General features: G+C 39.0%; 1 protein-coding gene across 1 annotated transcript; it reads left to right on the top strand.

Moving 5' to 3' along the window:
• The first annotated feature begins 824 nt into the window (after positions 1-824).
• On the top strand, positions 825-22232 carry LOC119787691 (sentrin-specific protease 5-like). Its single transcript, XM_038291702.1, has 10 exons — positions 825-882; positions 1991-3700; positions 9446-9551; positions 11631-11778; positions 11920-11967; positions 13995-14072; positions 16928-17065; positions 20418-20501; positions 20748-20798; positions 20941-22232. Exons 2-10 carry the CDS (start codon positions 2194-2196, stop codon positions 21049-21051), a joined length of 2271 nt encoding a protein of 756 aa, XP_038147630.1. The 5' UTR covers positions 825-882; positions 1991-2193; the 3' UTR covers positions 21052-22232.
• Positions 22233-22633: the final 401 nt, after the last annotated feature.

Below are 22633 nucleotides of genomic sequence, written 5' to 3'. Positions count from 1 at the left end.
TGGTATCCTACTGTATAAGGCACAGAAGAAGTAATCATATTTTCTGTCAATACTTATTCAAAATAGGAAAAAAAAATCAAGTCGGCTGTAATTTAAATAAACATTTTAATTAGTAAAAGCTTCATAGAAGCTAGTTTTACCAAGCTCATGTATAAAGCATGTTCAACGTTTTATTGTTTCCTGTATAAATTTCTATTTTAAAATTACACAGTTTAGTAGGAGCAGGGAGATGTCTATTGTCTAATAAATATTCAACTAAAAACCAATTAACTGTATAACAATTATTTCTGCAATGATTGAAACAGTAAATTGAATAATGTGGAATATTATAATATTATCAACAAAAGATTCATTACAACTTCTTCAACAACTTACAATTTACTAAATAACTTAATAAAATACTTTCAAGAATTTAGCATATTTCTAACCTTAAGGTAACCCTTAACTATTAAAGTCTTACAAGATTTGTTTGCACGGAAAGTCTGTGAAGATATTGATAATAATCTAAATCCACTGTTTAAAATAGGGGGGGGTGTTGTGCCCAAAAATGTACACTCGGTATTAGATGCACCCAGTTACAAAAAGACAAAGGCAAAGGCAATTTTAACTTTTTTATGAGCTCGTAGTTAAATATTTGGGAATAAAAACTTTGAACCTATAAATTTCTATGAATATGCACAGCCCAACAACACATAAAAAATGAATGAAAATAGACTTGGTGTTCAGGTTAGGGGGGGCATATTTTCGACACAACACCGGACGTCGCTTAGATTGAGTAGAAGAAGACAACGTGATGACGCAATGAAGGGGCGACGAATGCTCGGATTGTTTCTTCAAATCGTGGCCAGACGGAACCCAGCTTGATATTTTTTTACAGGCAAGGTTACGTTTAACGACGTCTATTTTGATTTTATGCTTGTGCTTTAGCCTGTGCAAAGCTTTATTGTTTTAGAGACTGGGGTCGTAGTTCCTTCTTGGTCAAACGCTTTCGCACTTCCCTCTGAAAATGGAGGAAATTGCCGCTTTGTGTTTTGTCTGCAGCTAGCCATGGCAGCTAGCTTCGGAGATATAGAAAACTTATGCAAAACTTTGGGAAATGTTGCCGTACGGTTCCAGAACGAACCTGTTGGTTATTAACAGAGTTTAATATACGTGTATATGTTGGATTTCTATAATGCAACGCGTTGGATAATATTAATTAAGTTTGTTGCGTTAATTATCATCTTTAGAGGAATTGTTGGTGTTTGTCGTCACTGATGGAGTAGTCAGTGGGATTAGGAGGAAAACATCCCGGGATGATGACGTTTACCTCTCCATTTACCACCGTTTCACGTAGATTTTTTGTCATTTTAAGCATTTATCCCCCGTTTTTTTTTTTTTTTGGTTATTTTAAATTATTATTATTTTTTTGACAACGTGCAGTTAGTCATTAGAATAACAATGAAATCTACAGAATCTGCAGACACCTGCATCTCAGCTATTTAAAATGTAATTGACACGTTAAAGTTATTTAGTTTGAAAAGGTAAAACTGAACTGAGTTCACTAGACAGAAAGTTTCATGTTTCAAACCTTTTTTGTTTTTCGCTTAAAGTTAATAAAATCAAAACTTTATAGTTTTTTCAAAGAAATTGTTATATTGCACAGAAATAAAAATACAAATCAGACCATTTTTAATACAGATCTGTTTTGTTCATGCTGCTTTTAGCCATTTACAGAAATCTTTTTTTTTTTTTTATCAAAAGCGATATTAATGCGCAGAAGAGTTGAAATCAGTTGTGACATAAAGTTAAATAATCCTTTTATGATTTTTATATTGACAGCACATGTTGTAACAGCTTTAAGAAAGAAAATGGCCTAAACAAAATGTTATCAGGATTAAAATTAAATTTAATCTGAAAGCATCTGATTAATTTTAGTGTTTTTATGTATGTATATTTTCAAAATGACAAATGAATGTAATGTCCTTTTTTTTGTATTCACTATGTTTAGGAGACCATGGTGTCGCTGTGACCCAGAGAAGCCGTTTCATCTTGCCTCCTGTTGTCCGTGCGAATTTTTCCAATTAGACGTGGAGGAACGTGTGAGATGTAAAGGGTGGATCAATATACCTTTACTGTAAGCAGATAAGCTTAAAGGGAGAAGGGGACGGCAGTGTGGAGAGGGATGGGGTTAAAGAGCCGAAGCTGGACGTCATGGTTCACAGCAGCTCTAATTCCCCAATGACAACGCCGTCTGACTCGCTTCACCTGACTGTGTGTTCTAAAGCACCCCTTTTGTCTTGTCCCAGAGGTGCTACAGAACAGGAACTAAAGCAGACCTCTGCAGAATTGACTTCCCATCCAGCATTATCGCCTCCTACTGATGAACATCGCCATGTAACCACAGCAAAACCAAGCACTAAAACGAGCGCCGCATCCATCAGGCCCCAGACACAGACCTCTTCTCAGGACCAAATCAATGGCCGTAGATCAGCCAGGAAAAGGACTCCTAAGGCCTGTGATTGCTGTGGGCCTAACAGTAAGGGACACAATGTCGCAACCTCAGGCAGGGGGAGAGGGAGGGGTAGAGGGAGAGGAGCCAGTAAATACCTCGGGGACACCCCTGAAAGAAAACCACCACAGTTGACGCGTATCAGGAGCCTTCATTTAAGTGAGGAAGACATACAAAAATCATGCAGTGAAGATGATGGCCTGGAGGAGGTGGAGAACCCTGTACCTCGGTCACAAAGCCCTGCTCCCAAGCCGGTTGCAGCCATCACGGAAGTTGGACCAAAAAATGACTGTGCTGCTCAAACAAATGGAGCCGCCCTGACAAACGAGGACATGTTGGCGTCACCTACAAGGATGACTGTAGCAGCAGAGAAGACATATGTTGATAAAAGGGAAGAGGACCCATCGTATTCCGGACCAGTGAGCCAAGGAGCAATAGCGGTCAGAGGGCGAGGCAGAGGGGCCATGTTGGGGAGAGGTCGAGGGAGAGGAGCTGCAGTTAGGGGAAGTTCAATCGGCCACAGGCGAGGCAGAGGAGCTACATATAGGGGAAGACCGATCGGCCGCGGTCGAGGCAGAGGACAGGCAGAAATGGAAGGTAATCAAATAAAAAGTGCCGATATAGGTCATGTCACAAGTATGGGTGCCTTAGATGAATCGGCGTCGGTAGAGGAACCGGAGGAAATGCAGGGTGTACAGACGGACCACGAGCACCAAAAAAACTCAGCTTCAGGTAAACCTCTTATTGGAAATGGAGAATTGGTCCATCTGTCTGACTCGGAGGAGGAGATGGAGGAAGACGACGTTGCGGCGACTGAATTTGCAGATGGGGTGCTGAAATCCGCTACAAGCGTAGAGACTTCTGTAGACCTAGACTCTGAAATGCAGGTGGACCAAATGAAAGATGGGATTGATCAGGTTTCCCTTCCAGTACCACTGCCCAATGGAAATGTTAGCTCGCCAAGAAACAATGACCAAACGTCCTCACCTGTGGAGGTGGAAGCTTCTAGATCTGCTGTGCTTGCCCCTCCAAGCCCTATAACGGTTAGCATGGAGCACTCCTGGGCATTAAGAGACCACAGACTGTACTGTCATCCTACTTCGTGGGCAAAAGGTGAAATGTTGATAAAGGATCAAGCAGAAAATAAAGAGATGTGTACGGACGCGTCAAATGAAGAGAGCCTAGAGCAGCTTAAAGATGCCATCCATGGTAAGGAGTGTTTTTGTAGCACCAAGCTTCGCGTGCCAAACCCAGCTGGCATTTTTATGCTTATAAATATCAGATCTAAATTAGTTGTCGAAATTAGAAAGAATTTCCACCCTCCTTACAGTAACTACATGTTATTTGACAGATGAAAAGAGCTACAGATTATCCAGATGTGTTTTTCAAAGCATATTTCTCAAACCTTTTCTCTAATTATGATTAATAAAAAAGGACATATAATTACTTTAAGTTAGTTGATTTCAGTTAAAGTATGAGGTTAAAAAAAGTATTTTTTTTTTTTAGGACTTGGGTAACATTTCTGATAAAGAAAATAATACTAAGCTTATTTGGGTGGTGGATCGATGCATGTCTGGTTATAAGATGCTTAAAGGGTTTTGTTGAATGTATTGAAGGACTAAAGACGTTGCAGTTTCCACCTAAAAACAACATTTTAGGTCCTAATGCACATATGTGGTTTATTTTACTGCAAATATTTTTCCACATTTATTACAGGGGTGTGGGGAAAACATAGATTTGGTGATATATCGTGATTTTCGGCTACTGAAATAATATATCGATCTTAGGTTCCTAGTATTGATTTTTAAAACATTTTTACTTAAAACAATGACAGGGATTAAAGTATTCTGGCCCCAGGACAAATTTTTGGGTCGTAGTGATTGCCCGTGGGGAAAAAAAAAAAAAAAAAAAAAAATAATAAAATCACTTGAAAATAAATTGAGTAAATAAAAAAATAAAATAAAAAAGACAATCAAAATCCCTCTTGCATTTGTCTGCCAATGGTAGCATAGGAGCGCTCTGAAGCTAACAGTATTAGCAAAACAGAACAAGAAGGTGGCGGGTCTTAGGAAAACATGTACCTTCTCCTCTCGTTTCTTGCTCAAGTCGCCAAATAGATTGTGGTACGGTGCTGAAGGGAAAGTCACCTTGCGCCGTTTACGGCTCCATTCAACGGAGAGACATATTAAAAGTAAAAAAATAAATAAATGAAACTGGGACTTTTTGAAGAGAAGGACGATAAATAGAGAGAATGGAATTAGGGATGCACGATATTGGGATTTTGGCCGATATCCGATATGCCGATATTTTAAAACTCATATAGCCAATAACCGATATAGATACCGATGTTAAAGCTGGACAAAAATACGTAGTCATTGAAAATAGCAGTTTTGTTATCCATTTCTGACACTTTGAAAAATAATATACTCAAATATATTTTCATTTGCTGATATCAAATTGGTTTTTAAAAACGCGGTATCGATCTATTTTACTTTCAAAATCTCGTGAAATTTCATCGTTCTGTTACAAACTCTCGTGATATTTTGCAAATTCTTGTGAGACTTTGTCAGTAAAATAGATCGATACCGCGTCAATATATCAACATATAAAAATATGGCAAAATTTCGTGAATTTCCGGGGGATTTCGTAGCATAACGATGACATATAGCAATATTTCATTAGTAAAAGAGATTGATATGGTGTTTTTAAATGGCAATATATCAGCATATGAAGATATCGTGATATTTTAATGTATCAATATTTTTTCCCTCGTCTTTAGAAGTTTTTAAGTCTGTAAAAAAGAAGTTTTTGAGGAAGAAGAAGTAGTATTTTTTTATTATTTTTTAGACTTTAGAAACTCAGAAGCTGATCAAATATTGGGTTAAATATCGGTGGGGTGGCCGATGTCCGATATTCAGTTTTAAGGCCGATAAAGGCCGATTATATCGTGCATCCCTAAATGGAATTGCAATGATTGGGCACAATGCAGTTCATGAATTCCATGAAAGATGTAGGCAAACAAGAATTAGACCCTGGTAATCCAACTGCTGTCCGTGTGGCCGCGCACACGGCACATTTGCTTGGAGCTACGGCAACATTGTCAATAACTGACCGTGTACGCGAGTTAAAAATAAGGGTAAGGTTGTCACGATAACCGCACAAATAAAATATTGAGATATTAAGAAGCTCACCGTGCTACAAAACCGGCCACCGCCATCACCGCATCTTGGGACAACAGTTGAGAAGGATACAATGGCAGCTGCACTGGTATCAAAACCAAATGTTACTTCGTCCCTTTGGGAGCAATTAGGTTTTCAGCCGAATTAAAAGGGGGAGCCGAACAATTTAAATGAGGCAATTTGTAAAATCTGCGGCAAAATGTTAAAGTAAATCGTGGAAACAACGAATTCAAAGGCTTATTTAGCTAACTACCACCCAGCTGTTACGGCGTGGCTACCACCGCCTCCTGCCAAACAGTTGTGAGGCGACTTTTTTTTATTTTTTATTAAAGATGCTGCAGTCAAGTTAGCCTTTAAAAGTTCAGCCGCCTTCTGAATTTAGTTTTTCTTAAGTTCAGTCGGAGAAATGAGTCATATCTGTGCCATTACTGCCCTTTGATCTGCGTTCAATAAAGTCTTAAAAAATTGCCGTGTCTTTTTAAGAACCTTTTTTTAATGTTCAAGCGCCCCCTTTCAAAGGATTTTGCCATGTAGTTGGTAATTTAACAATATACAAACACATTTGCGAAATAAATAGATTAGAATAAAGAAAAAAGGATGGTGCAATAATATCGCATATTGCAATATTTAGCCTCCTTGACCTCTCATTCACACTAGATATTAGGGGTGGAACGGTTCACAAAATCCACGGTTCGGTTCGATTCACGGTTTCTGGTCACGGTTTTCGGTTCGATTCGATACATGTTGATTGTTACACCGAAATCCCGTAAAAAATTATGAAATTAATGAAAAACTCCCCCCAAAAATAATGGATTGTAATTATTTTTAAATGATCCGCAGAAACCCTGGATAATTTCCGTATGTTTTGCTGCTTTGAATTTAATCATCTGGCGCATGCTCTCTAACCTGACAACAGCCAGATGCATGTCTCGCTCATGCATCTGGCTGTTGTCAGGTTACATGCTCTCTACCATCTCCAAGGGACTCAGAGGGGAGCAGACGAAGCCACAGTGGAGGCTGTAGGCTTTGCTTTGAGCAGCCGGTCTGGAGCGCAGCAGGGGTTGCTGACGGAGTATGAGGGATTTCGGGGTTAGCATGACATGTTGCTGTTAGCATAAACAAAACGTGTTGCACAATGCTTGCACACTGTTGCACTTTTATCCACAACTTTCTTTCCGCCGTCATCGTAGGTCACTCTAAATGCAAAGCGCTCCCATACAGCAGACCTATAAAGTGCTGCTGGCGCGTCTTCCAACTCCTGTTCTTTCCCACTCGCCATACCCACACAATTCTCCACAACAACTGATTCTTTTCTGCTACACCCGGCTACTCTGCTTCACCTCTTCTTCTTGTTTACTACTGGTGGTTGGCTTTGGTCGCAGTACCGCCACCTTCTGCTCTGGAGTATAAACGCTTCCTCTATGAGAAAAAGGAGCAGCGCATGAACTGAACGAAACACACGCGAACCGAACCGAGACAGTCGAACCGAACGATTCGGACGGTTTTCATAAATCGTCCCATCCCTACTAGATATAGATGCACTTTTGCCATCTTCTGGCCCTTTGTGGTATTGGTTTTTCAAAATCAAATGTAGTCTTCAAGCATTCATGCAATCTCTGATCCACTGTAGTTAATGCACTCATTGGGAGACATGGACTGATTCAAACCTTAAACAACATGGATACCTATATAACTGATCAATATCTTCTGATGAACATATACAACACCTTTGTATCTATACATTAATTTTGATATTTGGGAAAAATATTGCAATGTACAGTGAAGTTATGTGGTAATGATATCTTATCGCGACACACATGCCAGTTCTCACCCCTAGTTTATCCATGAAGGCACCAGTGAAACCCGTGGCTTTCCAATGGTCTTTATCTGTTGTAGTAAAAGAAAAAAAGAAAAAAAAAACTGTCGAATGTTATTTTGTACTTGAACAGGTTGTTTATCCACAACATAAACAGCAAATAAATCTAATGCTGCGAACAACTTAAAACATGTAAAACGTCAGCATTGTTAAAAATAGATATTTTAGTCTGCTCTAAAGTTAAAATAGGTGAGACATTAAAGGGATTTACATTACATGTTCCTTTTAATCCAGTAGTCTTTGCCAAAGCAATGTTATATGCATTGCTGCTTTATTAATTGGCATCAATATAAGCCAGTGTAATGCTGGTGATGATTGTCATTCGTCCAGGTCACAGCCATTCCAAAAAAAAAACCATCCATAGGATTTTGGTTCCTAGTTTGAAGACATTTCACTTCCCATCAAGGAAGCTTTTAAATGCAAAATGTCAGAATTAGCATTGAGTTCGAAGCTTTGTATACTAGCCCAAAAACTTGTTTTGGCTTAAGCCGGGCTTACACTGCAATTTTTTTTGCCCTTTTCGGGCCGACTTTCGTGGCATGTAAGAATTTTTAGATTGGGCCGACTTTCAGCCTTATCGTGCGTTGTGTATTGTACAGGGGGTAACGAGGGGCGATTAGCCTCCCGCGATCACCTCCCGATCAGGAATCGTGAGGTTGGGAGAAAATCAAACGTTTGATTTTCAGTCAACTGTCGTGGGCAAATCGCTCAGTGCGCTAACAAGGACTCTTCTTCTTTTTCCTCTCAGACGAAAACACAGCAGCATGGCGGGGATGCGAGTGAAATTTAGTTATTTTTGTAGAATTGACAGACCGTAGTAGCCATGTCTTTTCCCAAATACGTCACACAAAATTGCACAAGTTTCCAAGGCTGCGCGGTTCACTCTAGTGAGCTTCATATTCCTCTTCTACTCGTTTGGCTTCCGAATAGACGAGTCCAAGTAGCGCCACCTCACTGAGCTGAGTCCAATGTGGTTTTTATAGTGTGAGCAGGTAGATCGCATCAGAGCATCATCCTGAACATGCATCGTGAGCTGTAAACTCACACTGTAGGACAAAACAGCAGGGTTTCGTCGTACAGCGCGAGCTGTAGCTGCGTGCAACAATTAAAAAAAATGGCAGTGTATGCCCGGCTTTAGACAACATGCAGATTGAACCAGAAGAACGGGTCCGTCCCTTAGAAATGGGGGGTCATTTTCGGTTCTTTGTTAGCCTGCAATACCCGATACTGATCTATGCCTCTGAAAAGGGGGTCATTAGGGGCAATTGTTAGCCATGCTAGATGTTTTGTCCCCTGCATGGGGGTATAGATAGTCTCCCTTCTTCCTTGTGTGCAAAAAAAAAAAAAAATTCTTGTGGTTGGTTCACCAGTGGAGCTGCTTTTATTTACTAATTTGTTAGCCTGGAAATGCAGAAACACAGTCTGCTTGCTGCCGGTTTGCAGCTCTGGAAGTAAAAGCAGAGCCAATGAGGAATAGTGAACAGTGTTTTTTACAAAGCATAAATAAAGTCTGGTTTTCCACTTTCCCGTTCATTTCTGACAGACTTGTGATATTAACTGGAGCGAGCGCAAAAAAACTAGAGTGCAACCAAACCTTTGAAATAATTACTACTGTTTGTACATAGAAAAGTGCATTTATCATAAGAAAAAATCCATTCAACACCTCCTCTAAATCTTAAATGCATTTACTTTTATTGGTAATTAGTTTTTTGATGTTATGAGAAACTTAAATTATGTGTTTTTCATGTCTCTCTAATTTTCTTTTACTTTTTCTGTCAAGAACATTAAGTTACTACTTTCATAACTGCTGTTCTACATACCAACTTCTTTAAAGCTGCACTTTTGCCATTTGGGATTATAAATAAGTTAATTGCATCTTTGATTTTTTTTTTCTTTTAGAGTTTCTGGAGAGCTTCTATATAAAATATGGGAGCTTTATTCCTCTTTCTGAATCTGATGTCGTAGAACACCTGAAAGAGAACGGCAACTCTGATGTCAGCAACAGGTTAGTGAAAACACACAGACATGCATGCAACACACATTCATGTGATGTAGAATTTATCATGTTATTTTTCTTGTTCAAACTTTGTGCTTATTACTCACTGCCCTGCATGCTTTAGATGTTTCTCTGCACCAGCAAACCTGCATTAAATGATTGTCCTAAGCAGATACCGTGGGGTACATGTGGCTGCTAATCAACCATTTATTAAAGGCAGGTGTGTGGAGGCAGGGAAACGCCTTAAACATGCAGGACATTTGGTCTGAGTTTGAATAATCACTGCTTGTACTGTTTTTGATCAGAAAAACATGCATTACTAAACTAAAAGCAGCTTACAAAAAAGACCAAGTGCTGTTTGAGCTAAAATCTTTTTAACACATATGGCTGCAGACTTTCCACATTCCAAAAAAGTTAAAAAAACAGTCCATTGGACTTATTTCCAGGTCTGAAGAGATTTCGCTTCCCATCCAGGAAGCTTTTTCAATCCAAAATGTCAGAAATAGCATTGAGTTTGAGGTTTTATAGAGTGGACCAAAAACAAAGCCTTGTTTTGGCTTAGAAAACATGCAAATTGAACCAGACGGTGGGTCGTTTGGCTTCATTGTTAGCCTGTAATACCTGTCTATGTCTCTGAAAGCAGAGTTAGAGGGAATTGTTGGCCTGGCTGAACAGGAAAGATGTTCTGTTCCCCTGTATCAGGGTGGGGGTTTCCACATAAATGTAACCCATGAATGCCTGAACGTTGAATACCAAAGGTTTGTAAAAAGAAAAAAATCTAAATCCAGCCTGCCTGCCACCCAAATAAAGTTTATTAAGACCTATATTGTTTGCAACTCCATTACTTATTTAAACATGGTGCTCTGACAGAAGTCCGTTTTGTATTGTTTAAGAATTGAATCCAAACCTGCAGGTTTCCCCCTAAATCTAATAACTGAGCCGCCCTTCAGGGAAGATTAGACTTCTGCAACCGCACACATCAAATGTCGCTTGGGTCTGGTCGCAAACCAGTTTTGCTGGTATGCTTCTGCACCGTCTGTCTGGAAATTCTAGGGACGCACAACAGTTTCCCGCCAAAGCACAAGGGGGCGCTTATTCGAGAACTTCGTCAGATGGTCAAGAGAACTTTGACGGTACCGGCGGGAGTGTTTATCATCCAAAACAACAATGGCGCTTCTGCAAGATATCATGCTCACGGAGATGGATCTAGAGTTGCTAGACATCGAAGGGGAACAGGTTCTGTTAATGGATTTGGCAAAAAGACAGATTACCATTTCATTGTAGCTGTCCATTTTAGTTGTACCTCCGTTTTTAAAAACGGCGTGTCCAGGCACTGAATCGAGAAGAACTACCACACAGACAACCGGAAAGGCGTACGAATGACCAATCACAGCAGCTTTTTGTCTGTGCACTTCCGCTTGAGGTCTGCGCGGGTTTGCGACCGTCCGACACGTAGTCAGGATTTTTTTGAGACAGATTTGACGGTTGCAGAGGCTTTAGAGTTTAACATATCTTTTTAAGATCAGGTTATAGCAACTCAATCAGATTTAGGCCAGGACTTTAACTAGGCCATAGTTCATTTTCATAGCAGATTGTTTTCTTTCAAACAGGACGAAGTAGTTTAGATTTTATTTTTATTTACTTTTATAATAAGCACCTTTCTGAAGACACTGAAACATTTAGATGTCAGAAAATTATAAACAAGAAAACAGGAACTCTTTTCTCAGTAGATGGAGACACAGATAGACAGAGTAAATATAACTTTATAATTATAATACAGTGAAATCTGTATTATACAGGAAAAAAATTAAATAATTTTTCAAGGGTCCCTTTTTAAACAAAATAATTATGTCTTTATTTTGGTTGGTATTATTGATTTGTGTTGTAGAACATGTAAAATCCTCTTCTTTAGTTGCTGCTGTTGCAATGTAATAGTGTCTGTGTTTGAACCCAAACATATATTTTTAATTTCCAATTTCTTACAAATAATTCCTTTTCACAAACTAACGTTTGAATGTCAGGTAAAAATACCAAACTAAATCCAAGTTGAACTGATCCCCACATGGTCTTCCTGTCTTTCCGTTTCAGTGAAGTAGACATCAGGAGAGAGATGACTCGATACAGAGCCGGTCTGGCATCTGCTCCTGTTGCAGGCTTCATGGTCACGTATAATAAACACAATCTGAGACTTGAGGACCTCGGCACCCTGGAGGATCAGAACTGGCTTAATGATCAGGTAAAGAGATTCTGTAGAGGCTTATGACTATCAATCCAACCTACTTACTAAAATGAATTACTTTCTTGTTTTATATCCTTTAAAAATATCTTCTGTACATTACAGATAAAAAGATGGTATCCTGTTCTTTCTCGATTTCAGATTATTAACATGTATGGGGAGCTCATTATGGATGTAGCAGAGCAGAAGGTATGTCAGCGCTTAACTACCACAAGCACGTTTTTAACAGGTGTTATTTATTGTAGTTACAGTCTTACTTTTTGCATTAGCATAAATCTCCAAATCTGATTAAAATATTATAAAATATACTTCAGTGATGTTTTGGAACCAAATTTGATTCACAGTTGAATTGTGCATCATCTCTAATCCTAAAAGTATCACCATTGACATGAAGTAGACTTGCATTTCTTTATGAGCTGGTCAGCTAATTCTGGTTAATATTTGATCTCGCTAATAGACTGGTCTGTGCCTCCCTATTCAACCTAAAACCAAATGTTCAGCCTTGTTCTTACAGGGTTCCCGCAGGTCCTTAAAAAGTCTTAAAAGGCATTGAATTCTTCAAAAAGAAACTAAGGCCTTAATTGGTATTAAAATGTCTTAAATCAGTCTTTCGTAGGTCTTAATTTTTAAAACATCATAAATAGGATAATTTTTATTACGATTTATTTTTGTAATATAAATAAAATGTTAAAATTAATTAATTAATTTTTTTTAAAATAAAAAAATAAAAATAAATGGCTCGCCATTATTGCTTCCGTCCCGATAGCGGAACCGATAAAAGCGTTGTTGCGGCCGGGACATTTGGGAGATGTGCCATTTACCTTTTGTCTGGACAATATGAGCAAGTGTACATATATTGAAAATTGTCTATCCAGCCAAGAGTTTTCTCCATGGCTAAAACCAGGGAACATATATGAGGCACAGTGCATTTTGTGCAAGAAGCGATTCAAGCTCAGAACGATGGGAATTAAGGCAGTGGAGTCGCACATGCGATGCACGAAACACAAAGCTTCAAAATCGAGTTACGGAGAAATAGCCGGTATTTCTCGGTTTAGTTCCACCCTTGTCTCTGCAACGCCTCCACTTATCACAAAATAACATACTAAGAAAACCATACAAAGAAAAATAGCTGCAAAAAAGACTTAGCACTGGTTATGTTGTGGCTTTAAAACTGATTTGTTTTGTTCCCTGCTAAAACAAAGTTTGTGAATTCATTTAAAAAATTGTTAAAATAGATCTGTCATTTGTGTGTTTTTAGCTTTCTTCTTGTATGGGAAGCTTTTCAAAATTTGAAACATTAGTGCAGCGGTTTATGTTAAAATAAACCTTTGGGTTAAGTTGTCGCAAGCAGGTTTTTTCTTGTGTTTCTTGTGAATTTGGTCTTAAATTTTTATTTCAAGTGGCATTAAAAAGTCTTGAATTGAACTTGCCTTATGCTGCCTGTCTTACATATTCTGTATCGTCAGGGCTTAGAGGAGGGGGTTCTGTTGGGGCTAATCCAAGCCTTTTATTTCATTCCAGAACCGGTTCCAATACAGAGTTGAAGCTCCCAGCTTTTTAAAATAAAGTTAAAGAATTTGGCTCTTCCTAGTGTCTTATTTAGTGTCTTTGAGCAATTAACCCATTCAACCATCAATAAATAGACCCTCATAAATGTATTATCATCAGTCATCACTTGATTATGACCATAACGCCATTACATTTACTTCATTGACACGTGGACATTGACACGTTTGTTCGTACATTGAGTTTGCATAATCAGATGGTAACATTAAGGACATAGATAGCCTTTTCCTACACAGACATAATCCCAATCATGCATCCAAACTGGATTGGGAATTAATAAAGAAAGCAACATTTTGTTTCTGGATTATCTCTTAACCTCAGAGACAAATTTGGTTCCTAACCTGTTTAAGACGAGATAAACTGTGCTTAAATTCCAATCTTGCAAGGGGAACGGCCCAAATAAGTGAGTTTTGCAAATAGCTGTTAAAGGAGCAATAAAGGAAAGAAAGTAAAGGAAGATAAATCGAAACTTTTGCACCCATTTCTCAATAAAGAAAATCACTGAAGATCTTTTATTTTAAACCCCTTGAAAGAACATTGTATGCTTCATTAAAGGTTGACTTCTAACCATAGCTATTTAAAATGAATTTAATGAATGTTCAAATATTTAACTCGGGTTGTTTTTGATCCTTTTCCTCTTGCTCCTTTAGGTTCATTTCTTCAACAGCTTTTTCTACAAGCAGCTGGTTGCCAAAGGTTATGATGGTGTGAAGAGATGGACCAAAAAAGTAAGTCTGGCTCCTTATGGCTGTTCTTCGATGCAATCTATAGAGAAACATCTTAGAAAGATTTAATATAATTACAACTTCAATAACTTCAAGATCAATAAGAAATTATATGTAAGAGAATTGTTTGGCTTTGGCTAAGCTAGCATAGCTGAGAAAGAGCAGTCTATACTATTTGCGCTATAGAGCTTTTTAAACAGCTAATGGAACCAAAGCATACACACTGAAGAGGTTGCTAGGTTGACAGGTAGCATAATAATCTGTTAGCTAACAGTTGGGAGAGTGGCTGTGTCTGAATGTCCGTCCTACCCATTATATAGAGCACTTTAAAGTTGTTACACCGTTTTAGATAAGTGTACGAATATCTAGAAATATACTTGAAATATCCCACAATGCACCATGAAAAGTAGTGATCATCCATGGTTACTAGACGAGCAGATGTATCCCGGAATGCTTTGCGCAGAGAGCTCTCCTCGCAAAGCATCATGGGATTTGCTATCACAGAAGCTGGCTGTTGCCATGTGCTGTCGCTAACGACAGTGGCAAATAATAAAGATGCAGCTGGCAACGCAGGGTGGAGGCGGATTCACTTGACCAAAGGGGAGCGGAGAGTACTGATCATCTGTCCGAAAGGAGTTCACCATAAATATTGCAATGGAGGGATCCGGGGGTTAGGGCGGAGTTTCGGACACAGACTGTGTGTCAGTGGTGGTCAGATAAGCAGCTTACTCCATAGTCTCAGCAGAATGGATGCTGGAAAGGTTGACTGGTTTCAAAGACATGGTTCTACTATTGGCAGAGGGTTGATTGATTGATTTAAAACTCTGGTTTGTTTTACTGGAGTGAAAATACTTGAGCCAAACTTTATAGCAACAACACTGAAGTAAACTGGAATGGGAGCAACGTGAAGTCACCCACTTTTCATCAACAACAGACCTGTGATTAAGTCACACATTAGAGCCAAACCTCTGCATAAACAAACTGTCCTTCAGTAATAGATGAGTTTTTTTTAGATCCATTGTTATTGTCTATATAAATCCTTTAAATATTTTTGTTTTAACTTGGAACAAGTCGAGTCGTAATAAACCTTTTTTTTTTTTCTTTCTATTTTTAATAATTTTCAGTTAGCACAATGAGAAAGTTAAAGCTCTGCAGCTGTCTCTTTTAGATTCATTCTGACTCAATCATATAATGTGTCATTCTGTGGGTCAGAGTATTTCATACATATGAAATAAACAAATTAACAAAAAGAACAATGTAGAAGTAAAACAACAGTATTTAAAAGAAAAATGATGCCAATTCAAAATGATACCATCCAGCAACAGTCTGGTTTTTCTCAAGTAAACACGACGGAGATCCAGAACTAAAATGTTGTTAAGCAACACTTTGAGGTAATCACTGAATTGATTTTTCTAAGTTATAATTTAGTAAAAGGTGGTTTATTATTTATTCAATTTTTGTGTTACTTGAATTTCTAGTGTGAATTGTGTTCTTTAATAGGAGGGTGTGTAAACTTTTAAGACGAACTGTACCTCTGATTGAGGGTTTTATATTTTATTGCTGGAGGAAATTTGTTTTGTATTTTTTATCCACAGCATGTTTCCATACTGGTTACGCCAGTTAGAACGAAACAAAATTCCCCTCTGGCTCAAACAGAATACTAGGGGTGTAAATCACACCCGTCATGGCGATTCGATTCAGTATCGATTTCCTGACCCAACGATTCGATTATTTTCGATACTAAAGAATACACCACGAAACGATTCGATTCGATTAATTGGTTCTATTTTTTTTTTCCCCCATTACAGGCTAGACAATGTTTCAAATTTGAAATAAATCAATTAAAGCTGTAATATCGTTATGCATTTTTTTTTGAGAAACAGCAGCAAATAACAGAAGTAGAAAAGTTGTACTCCACCTATTCCATTTAAAACCTCATTCACTGAAAAATAATAATACCCCTGCGTTATAGATTCTGAAAGGCTTTGCATTAAAAAATACTGCACAAAATCAGTGCAATGAGTGCAATTCAATACCTCGGCTCCAGGCGTCCCCGCCCCCTCCAGACGCTCCGCTGCACCTCTCCCAAATTGTAGCTGACCGCAGACAGGAGGCCGGCTTGTTTTGTTTTAATGACCGAAATTGGGGAAAACAACTCGTGAAGTTTGACCCGCTAGAAGAGCGAGGTGCGCAAGAACGCTGGGACCCTTTTTCCACCTGGATCTCCGCTCTTTTTGGACCTCATGTCCCTCCGTCGTCGGACTAAACTCGCCCCCACTTCCTCACCACCTCGGCTGTATCTAGACCCACAGTGTGTAGCACAGACCACGCTTCAATATTGAGCATCACGGGAGGGAGAATTACATCAAGGAGCAAATGGATAAAAATAGACCGGAGGTAAAAATAAAACATGAATCGATTCTCTTGCGGACGTGTCGATGCATCGGATCGTCGGCTGTTGGATCGATGCATCGATACAAAGCGATTATTATTTACGCCCCTACCGAATACCTTAAATTACTGCTCCTATCCCTTCACCTTTCAATATGAACTTGATCCAGAGTAGGATTTGGGGACTGTTTTGGTAAATGTGAACAGGCCTCTGCGTCATGGACGCCATTATGCGATGGACATATAGATGGCTGTCGCTGGTCAAATTGGAATTATGCACAAAAGAACTACAAAAAACAAAAGTTACACAAATGCTGAGAAGAAGCTGGTGCTTTCCTTTAAAAAGGTCGATTTCAGGGATTCAGGTTCAGTTTCTCTGTTTCCATGAATAAGTAAATCCTGTTTAAATCCCTCCTTGTTTTTTCTTCTTTGCATCTAAACTGTTGTTGTTTTTTTGTGTCTCCTAGGTTGACTTGTTCTCCAAATGGTTGTTGTTGATTCCCATCCATTTAGAAATCCACTGGTCTCTCATCGCAGTCACTATGGCAACCAAAACCATCAGCTACTACGACAGCCAAGGCATCGTCTTCAGACACACCACAAATGTGAGCACATACGTGTTGCAAATTATAATCTGAGATTTTCACTCCCTTTGAAGAAAGCAGGTGGAGTTCTGGCATAATCCGTCATAAAGAACTTCTCTCCTGCTTTTTTTATACAACTGTGTTAGAATTTGACCAACTAATCAAAACCAGTCTTATGTTCTAAATATTGTATTACGTACATAAATACTGTTCCCAGAAGGAGAGGAACAAAGTATAGCACATCTATACAACCCAAACTGCCCAAAGAGCCATAGTGGACCCAAAAAAATAAATAAATAAATCTGTTTCGAGCCACAAAAATATAAATGTCTTATATATGACTCGTATGGCAACACGGGCTCTAAGTGTATTATCCCCCTACAGAAACGGACTATGTGGGCTTAAATATATAATAAGCATTCATGATTAAATGTTTATCCTGGAGCAAATGTCACATAGTAGCACGAGGTTTAAGCTTTGTTGCAATGATGAAATTATAGAAACACAATAAAGGAATCTTTCTATGGTGGACGTGTTTCCATTTGGAGGAGTTGATTGAGTGATGAGGAACCGAGCAGGAAGTGATGTCCATCAGAGCAGAGCTCTCTAACCCTGAAATCCCACATCCTCCGTCACCAGCGCTCCTTGGTTCGATTTATATTTTTAGGATTTGGGGGGGAAAATTGAAAAAAGTTCTGTTTTTGCTTTAAGTTTAGATTCCATTACAATATTAATAATTTCTTATAATTTGTTGCATTGGTGCAATTAAAGACACATAAATATATCAGAAGTTTGCTTTTATTTTAAGGATTTGGGGGAGAAAATGGAGGAAAATTCAAATCCCTGCACCAGAACGCTACCTGTGGGACCTGTGAACGTTTTCCATGCTTGCAACTAAACTAGCAGCAGTAGTGGAGTCTGGAGATGCAATCTTCTTCTTAAATCTATCTTTGCGCTCCTCTTTTTTTTTTTTTTTTTTTTTTTTTATCCAGAAGTTCTGCATTCCGACATTTCTCTCACTCCCAACTTAGTGGTCGGCTGCATATTTAGCGTGCCTTCCGTGGAAATGCCTTTCCAAATGACTCATCATTCTCATTACAAAGCAGACATGCAGGCAATCCTTCCGCATTGGTAATAAGGGGAGTGGCGGCCTAGTGGTTAGGGCATAATGCTTGGAATCCTAAGGTTCTGAGCTTGAGCCCCACTCCCACAGACTGTCACTCTAGGTCTCTGAAGAACACGCTTAACCCCACACTGCTCCCCAGGAATCGTACAATGGCAGCCTACTGCTCCCCAAGGGGATGGGTTAAATGCAGAGTTAAATTTCTCCAGTGTGAGATCAATTAAGTTCAATTATTTAGTTACTTATGAAAGCAGATGGTTCAGTCCTTTTCATTTGATTCCTCTTTTCTCATCAGCTATCTTAGTTTTTTTTCCCTTTGGGATCTATGGCCCCCAGCCGCCTAGCATCTTGCCGTGCTGAAACACGTCGCAGGCTATGACACAAATCTCCATTGACAGAAATGTTTACATTTATTGTTTAAATGTAATTATAATACATTTTTGAAGCATTGGAAAACAAATTTAATGTTTGATTGACCTCCTGGACACCATATTAAAACAAAGAAACAAAGAAAAATCCATATTTTTCCATTTTCATACATTTTTGAAAAAACTCCAGGGAGCCGCAAGGGGGGGGCATTAAAGAGCCCCAGGTTGACGACCTCAGCCTCAGGAAGATTACGACAAAAGGGATATACAGACAAAGCATGAAGCCACCTCTTTAGTTGTTCCTAGAGTAAAAAGACAAACCACTATATGAAAAACACTTCATATTGACTGACAAACGGTAGAAAATGATGGTCACACAGAGCCTTGTGTATGATGGTGAGATCCAAGGAAGGAAGCTGGGTTTAATCACTGGTCTGAGTCTACAAACTGCTTTTAAGAAGCACACCAGAGGATGAGCAGCTGGTGTTACTTTATTAAAACTAACATGACAGGCAGAAATAGCAGCCAGGTAGACCTTAACTGTTTAAAATGAAAGACCCTTATGCAGCAGTCCTTGTAGAAATATTAAAAGTTCTCCCATCAAGAACTGTACCCATCCTCACACTGCTGCCATTTTTTTGCATATAAGCCTGTCATAGAGGATGAAATAAGAAACTGCTGTAAAACAAAAATAACAATCTTTTTCTGTTGGAAAACTTATGTGTTCAAAACAAGGGAAAGTAGACTTGTTTAAAAAGAAAACGGACTTGGTTATAGTTCATGTTTTTAAAGCTTTGTCTCTGTCCCTCAAAAGGCCAAATTATGGTTCTGATGCATAGCCTCTGCACCCGTCAAATCTTTCTCCACGCCCCCCCGTGCAGAGGTTCTGCAATCCTGAGTACAGGTCAGAATAAAATCTCAACTACTTCGTCCTGTTTGAAAGAAAACATAATCTGCCCTGAAAATGAACAGTTGCCTATTTAAAGTCCTGACCTAAATCTGATTGAGTTGCTGTAACCTGATCTTAAATAGATGAGTTAAACTTTAAAGACTCCGCAACCGTCATCGCGCACTTCAAAAAAAAAATCCTGACTACGTGTCGGACGGCGCAAACCCGCGCATACCTCAAGCGGAAGTGCGCAGACAAAAAGCAGCTGTGATTGCTCCTTGGTATGCCTTTCTGGCTGTCTGTGTGGTCGTCCTTCTCGATTGGGTGAAACAATTACCTAGGACCGCTACAATGAAGGGTTAATCTGTCTTTTTGCCGACTCCTCTTTGATTTCTAGCAGCTATAGTTCCATCTCCGTGACCTTGATATCTTGCAGACGCGCCATTGTTGTTTTGGAAGATAAACACTCCCGCCGGCGCCAATGAAGTTCTCGTGACCATCCGCCAAAGTTTTCGAATAGGCGCCCCCTTGTGCTTTGGTGGGAAACTGTTGTGCGTCCCTAGAAATTCCAGACTGGGCCGGGGCGCGCCATTTTTAAAAATCGAGGTACAACTAAAATGGACAACTATGACAAAAGGTTACTCAAGGAGGTTTGCTCCATTACCAGAACCTGTTCCCTTTTTCGATGTCTAGCAACTCTAGATCCATCTCCGTGGCCGTGATATCTTGCAGATGCACCATTGTTGTTTTTGAAGATGAACACTCCCGGTGGCACCGCTGAAGTTCTCGTGACCATTTGCCAAAGTTCTCGCAAGTTTTCGAATTGGCCCCCCGTTGCTCTTTGATGGGAAACTGCTCTGCGTCTCTAGAAATTCCAGACCGGCGGTGCAGAAGCATACCAGCAAAACTGATTCACGACCCAAGCGACATTTGATGTGTGCGGTTGCAGAAGTCTAATCTGCCCTTTACTGTGTGTTTATGGTGTCCTCTCAGAACATAATGAAGTATCTTCAGTCTGAAGCCAGAGAGAAGAAACAGGCTGCTTTCCAGAAGGGCTGGAAGATCGCCATCATCAAGGTGAATCGACGCTCAGATTAAATTCATTGTTCTGTCTCTACATGCTGCTGATGTGTTTGTTTCCCAGCATATCTATTGTAGATTATATAAATTTGTAATGTTATTTTAATTCACTTCTTTAATTATGCAAACCGTTCAGTCTCTGCTGAGCAGTCAAGCAACAGCTGCATGAATGGAAATAGTTATTTATAGAGTCTGGTACAGGAAACATTAAGGGTCTTATGTTTGATTTCCTTGTCCTAACAGGGTATCCCTCAGCAAAAAAATGACAGCGACTGTGGTGTTTTTGTCCTCGAGGTAAGATTTTATTCCTGTTTCTGTTTCTTCATGTTTTTCGTGTTTGGCCACTTTTACGTGGTGCAGCAGAGAAATCATCAGAGTTGCCTCTTTAATATTTCTGGGTCATATTCCCCTCACTATTTGTCTTTCTTTTTGCCAGTACTGCCGCCGCCTCTCCGTGAAGCAGCCGCTGCTGTTCAGCCAGAACAACATGCCTCAGATTCGGAAGAGAATCTACAAGGAGCTCTGCGACTGTCGTCTCAACGATTAAACGCCTGCCTTCCCCCAAGTGTGCTCGCCGGGTCACTTGAGACCCGCTTTCCTGTTCTTTCACATGACATTCTGACTGACTGTTGAGCTACATGAGCTAACACGACTTGGCCATCTGTATTTTCAGGGAGTCCTTACTGCCATCTGCTTTTATAATTAAAAGCAGAGCAGTTCTTGCTGACTTCTAGTGACTTTGGGAGTTCAAAGATCGGTTTGTACTTAAGCTGTATTTTTTTTGTTGTTGCAAACTTGCAAAGAGCTACTGAAGTGGCCCCCTACTGACCCGTGGAAGCCTGAAGTGTCAGTCGTTTTGAGGTGCTGTTTCAGGACTTTGTGCACCAAGTTTATTCTGCTTCTTACATTTACCACTCTGAGAGGATTTTATGTCATAAAACGATCAGAACAAGGCCTCGACTTTGACTGAAGAAATTGTTACACCAACCGTTACCAGTTGGATGAACTTTTCATCTTAAAGTGGCTTTCCTCCCAGAAATACATTTTAAACTGAAGTGAACAGTTCCCTTTGTTCTGGACTTAAAAGCTGTAGTATGTGTTCAGTTAATATGCATATTTTATAACATATTTTAAAATCTACCATGATACATGATGATACAATGGAACAGTTGTCTGCTTAAAACTTGAAGGGTTTGGAGTTGACTTTGTTAATGTGGACTTTTAAATTGCACAGTTACAGGCCTGTTGATTGAAGTCTGGAATATAAACACAATGTCCTCCTTTTTTTTTCTCCATTGCGCAGGTTGTTAATATTGGCTCAAATCTGGGGTCATGTTTCTGTTAGGTTTTACTGCAGTCAATTTCCAAATAAAATTCCAGTTTTTTGAGCATATTAGATTTTGTTTACCCCCACTTTTGCTGATGCCGTTTGTTTATAATGTTTTAAATATTTTCAAGCGTTTGATGAAGCACCTTGTCCAACTTCAAGGTTCTTTCAGACACACTTGCAAATAATTTCAAGCTGTATATCTGCTAGCTTATTTAAAAACTGCAGGCTTTCTGTTTAGCTCCAAATGGATGCATAATCACACACAGCTGAGGAAAGCTATGAATTAAGCAAAAAGAGAAAACCTCAATGACATTCATTCATTTCTGCAACAAAGAGGAATTCTGTGATTGTTTATCCATTATTTTTGCAAGCAAAAAACATGTTTTATAAATGGAAATAAAATTTAAAAAAAATTTGAATTTAGAAATGAAACTTTGAAAACCCTCTTAGACAAAAATGTTTTGAATGTAAGTTGGTTGTCTTTCAATTCTTTTTTTCTTTTTTTTTGAATCACTTTTTAAACTTTATGTAATTATTTTTTAGTTATCAGATTTAGCTTTACAAACTACATTCTATTTAGATTGTGGATCACATTCTCCTCAGTTCAAGCCCAGTACCAACGCTGAGTTTTGGTCTGACATCCATGCAGACCAATAGAAATGCGTCTTTGTTCTTCGGTCCAGAAAAAGCCCCGCCCTCCTAAGTGAAGGGAATGTGATCTGAAAAACACAGTTCATAAAACTCCATCTGAAAAAAATTTGAAAAATTAAACCTGAAAATATAAAAAAAATGCAATCAC

The sequence above is a fragment of the Cyprinodon tularosa genome, unplaced genomic scaffold, assembly GCF_016077235.1.
Source record: "Cyprinodon tularosa strain WSP-4 unplaced genomic scaffold, ASM1607723v1 ctg30, whole genome shotgun sequence".
Taxonomy (NCBI): Eukaryota; Metazoa; Chordata; class Actinopteri; order Cyprinodontiformes; family Cyprinodontidae; genus Cyprinodon; species Cyprinodon tularosa.
Note: the sequence above shows the minus strand (reverse complement) of the source record. Positions and strands in the feature narration are given on the sequence as shown.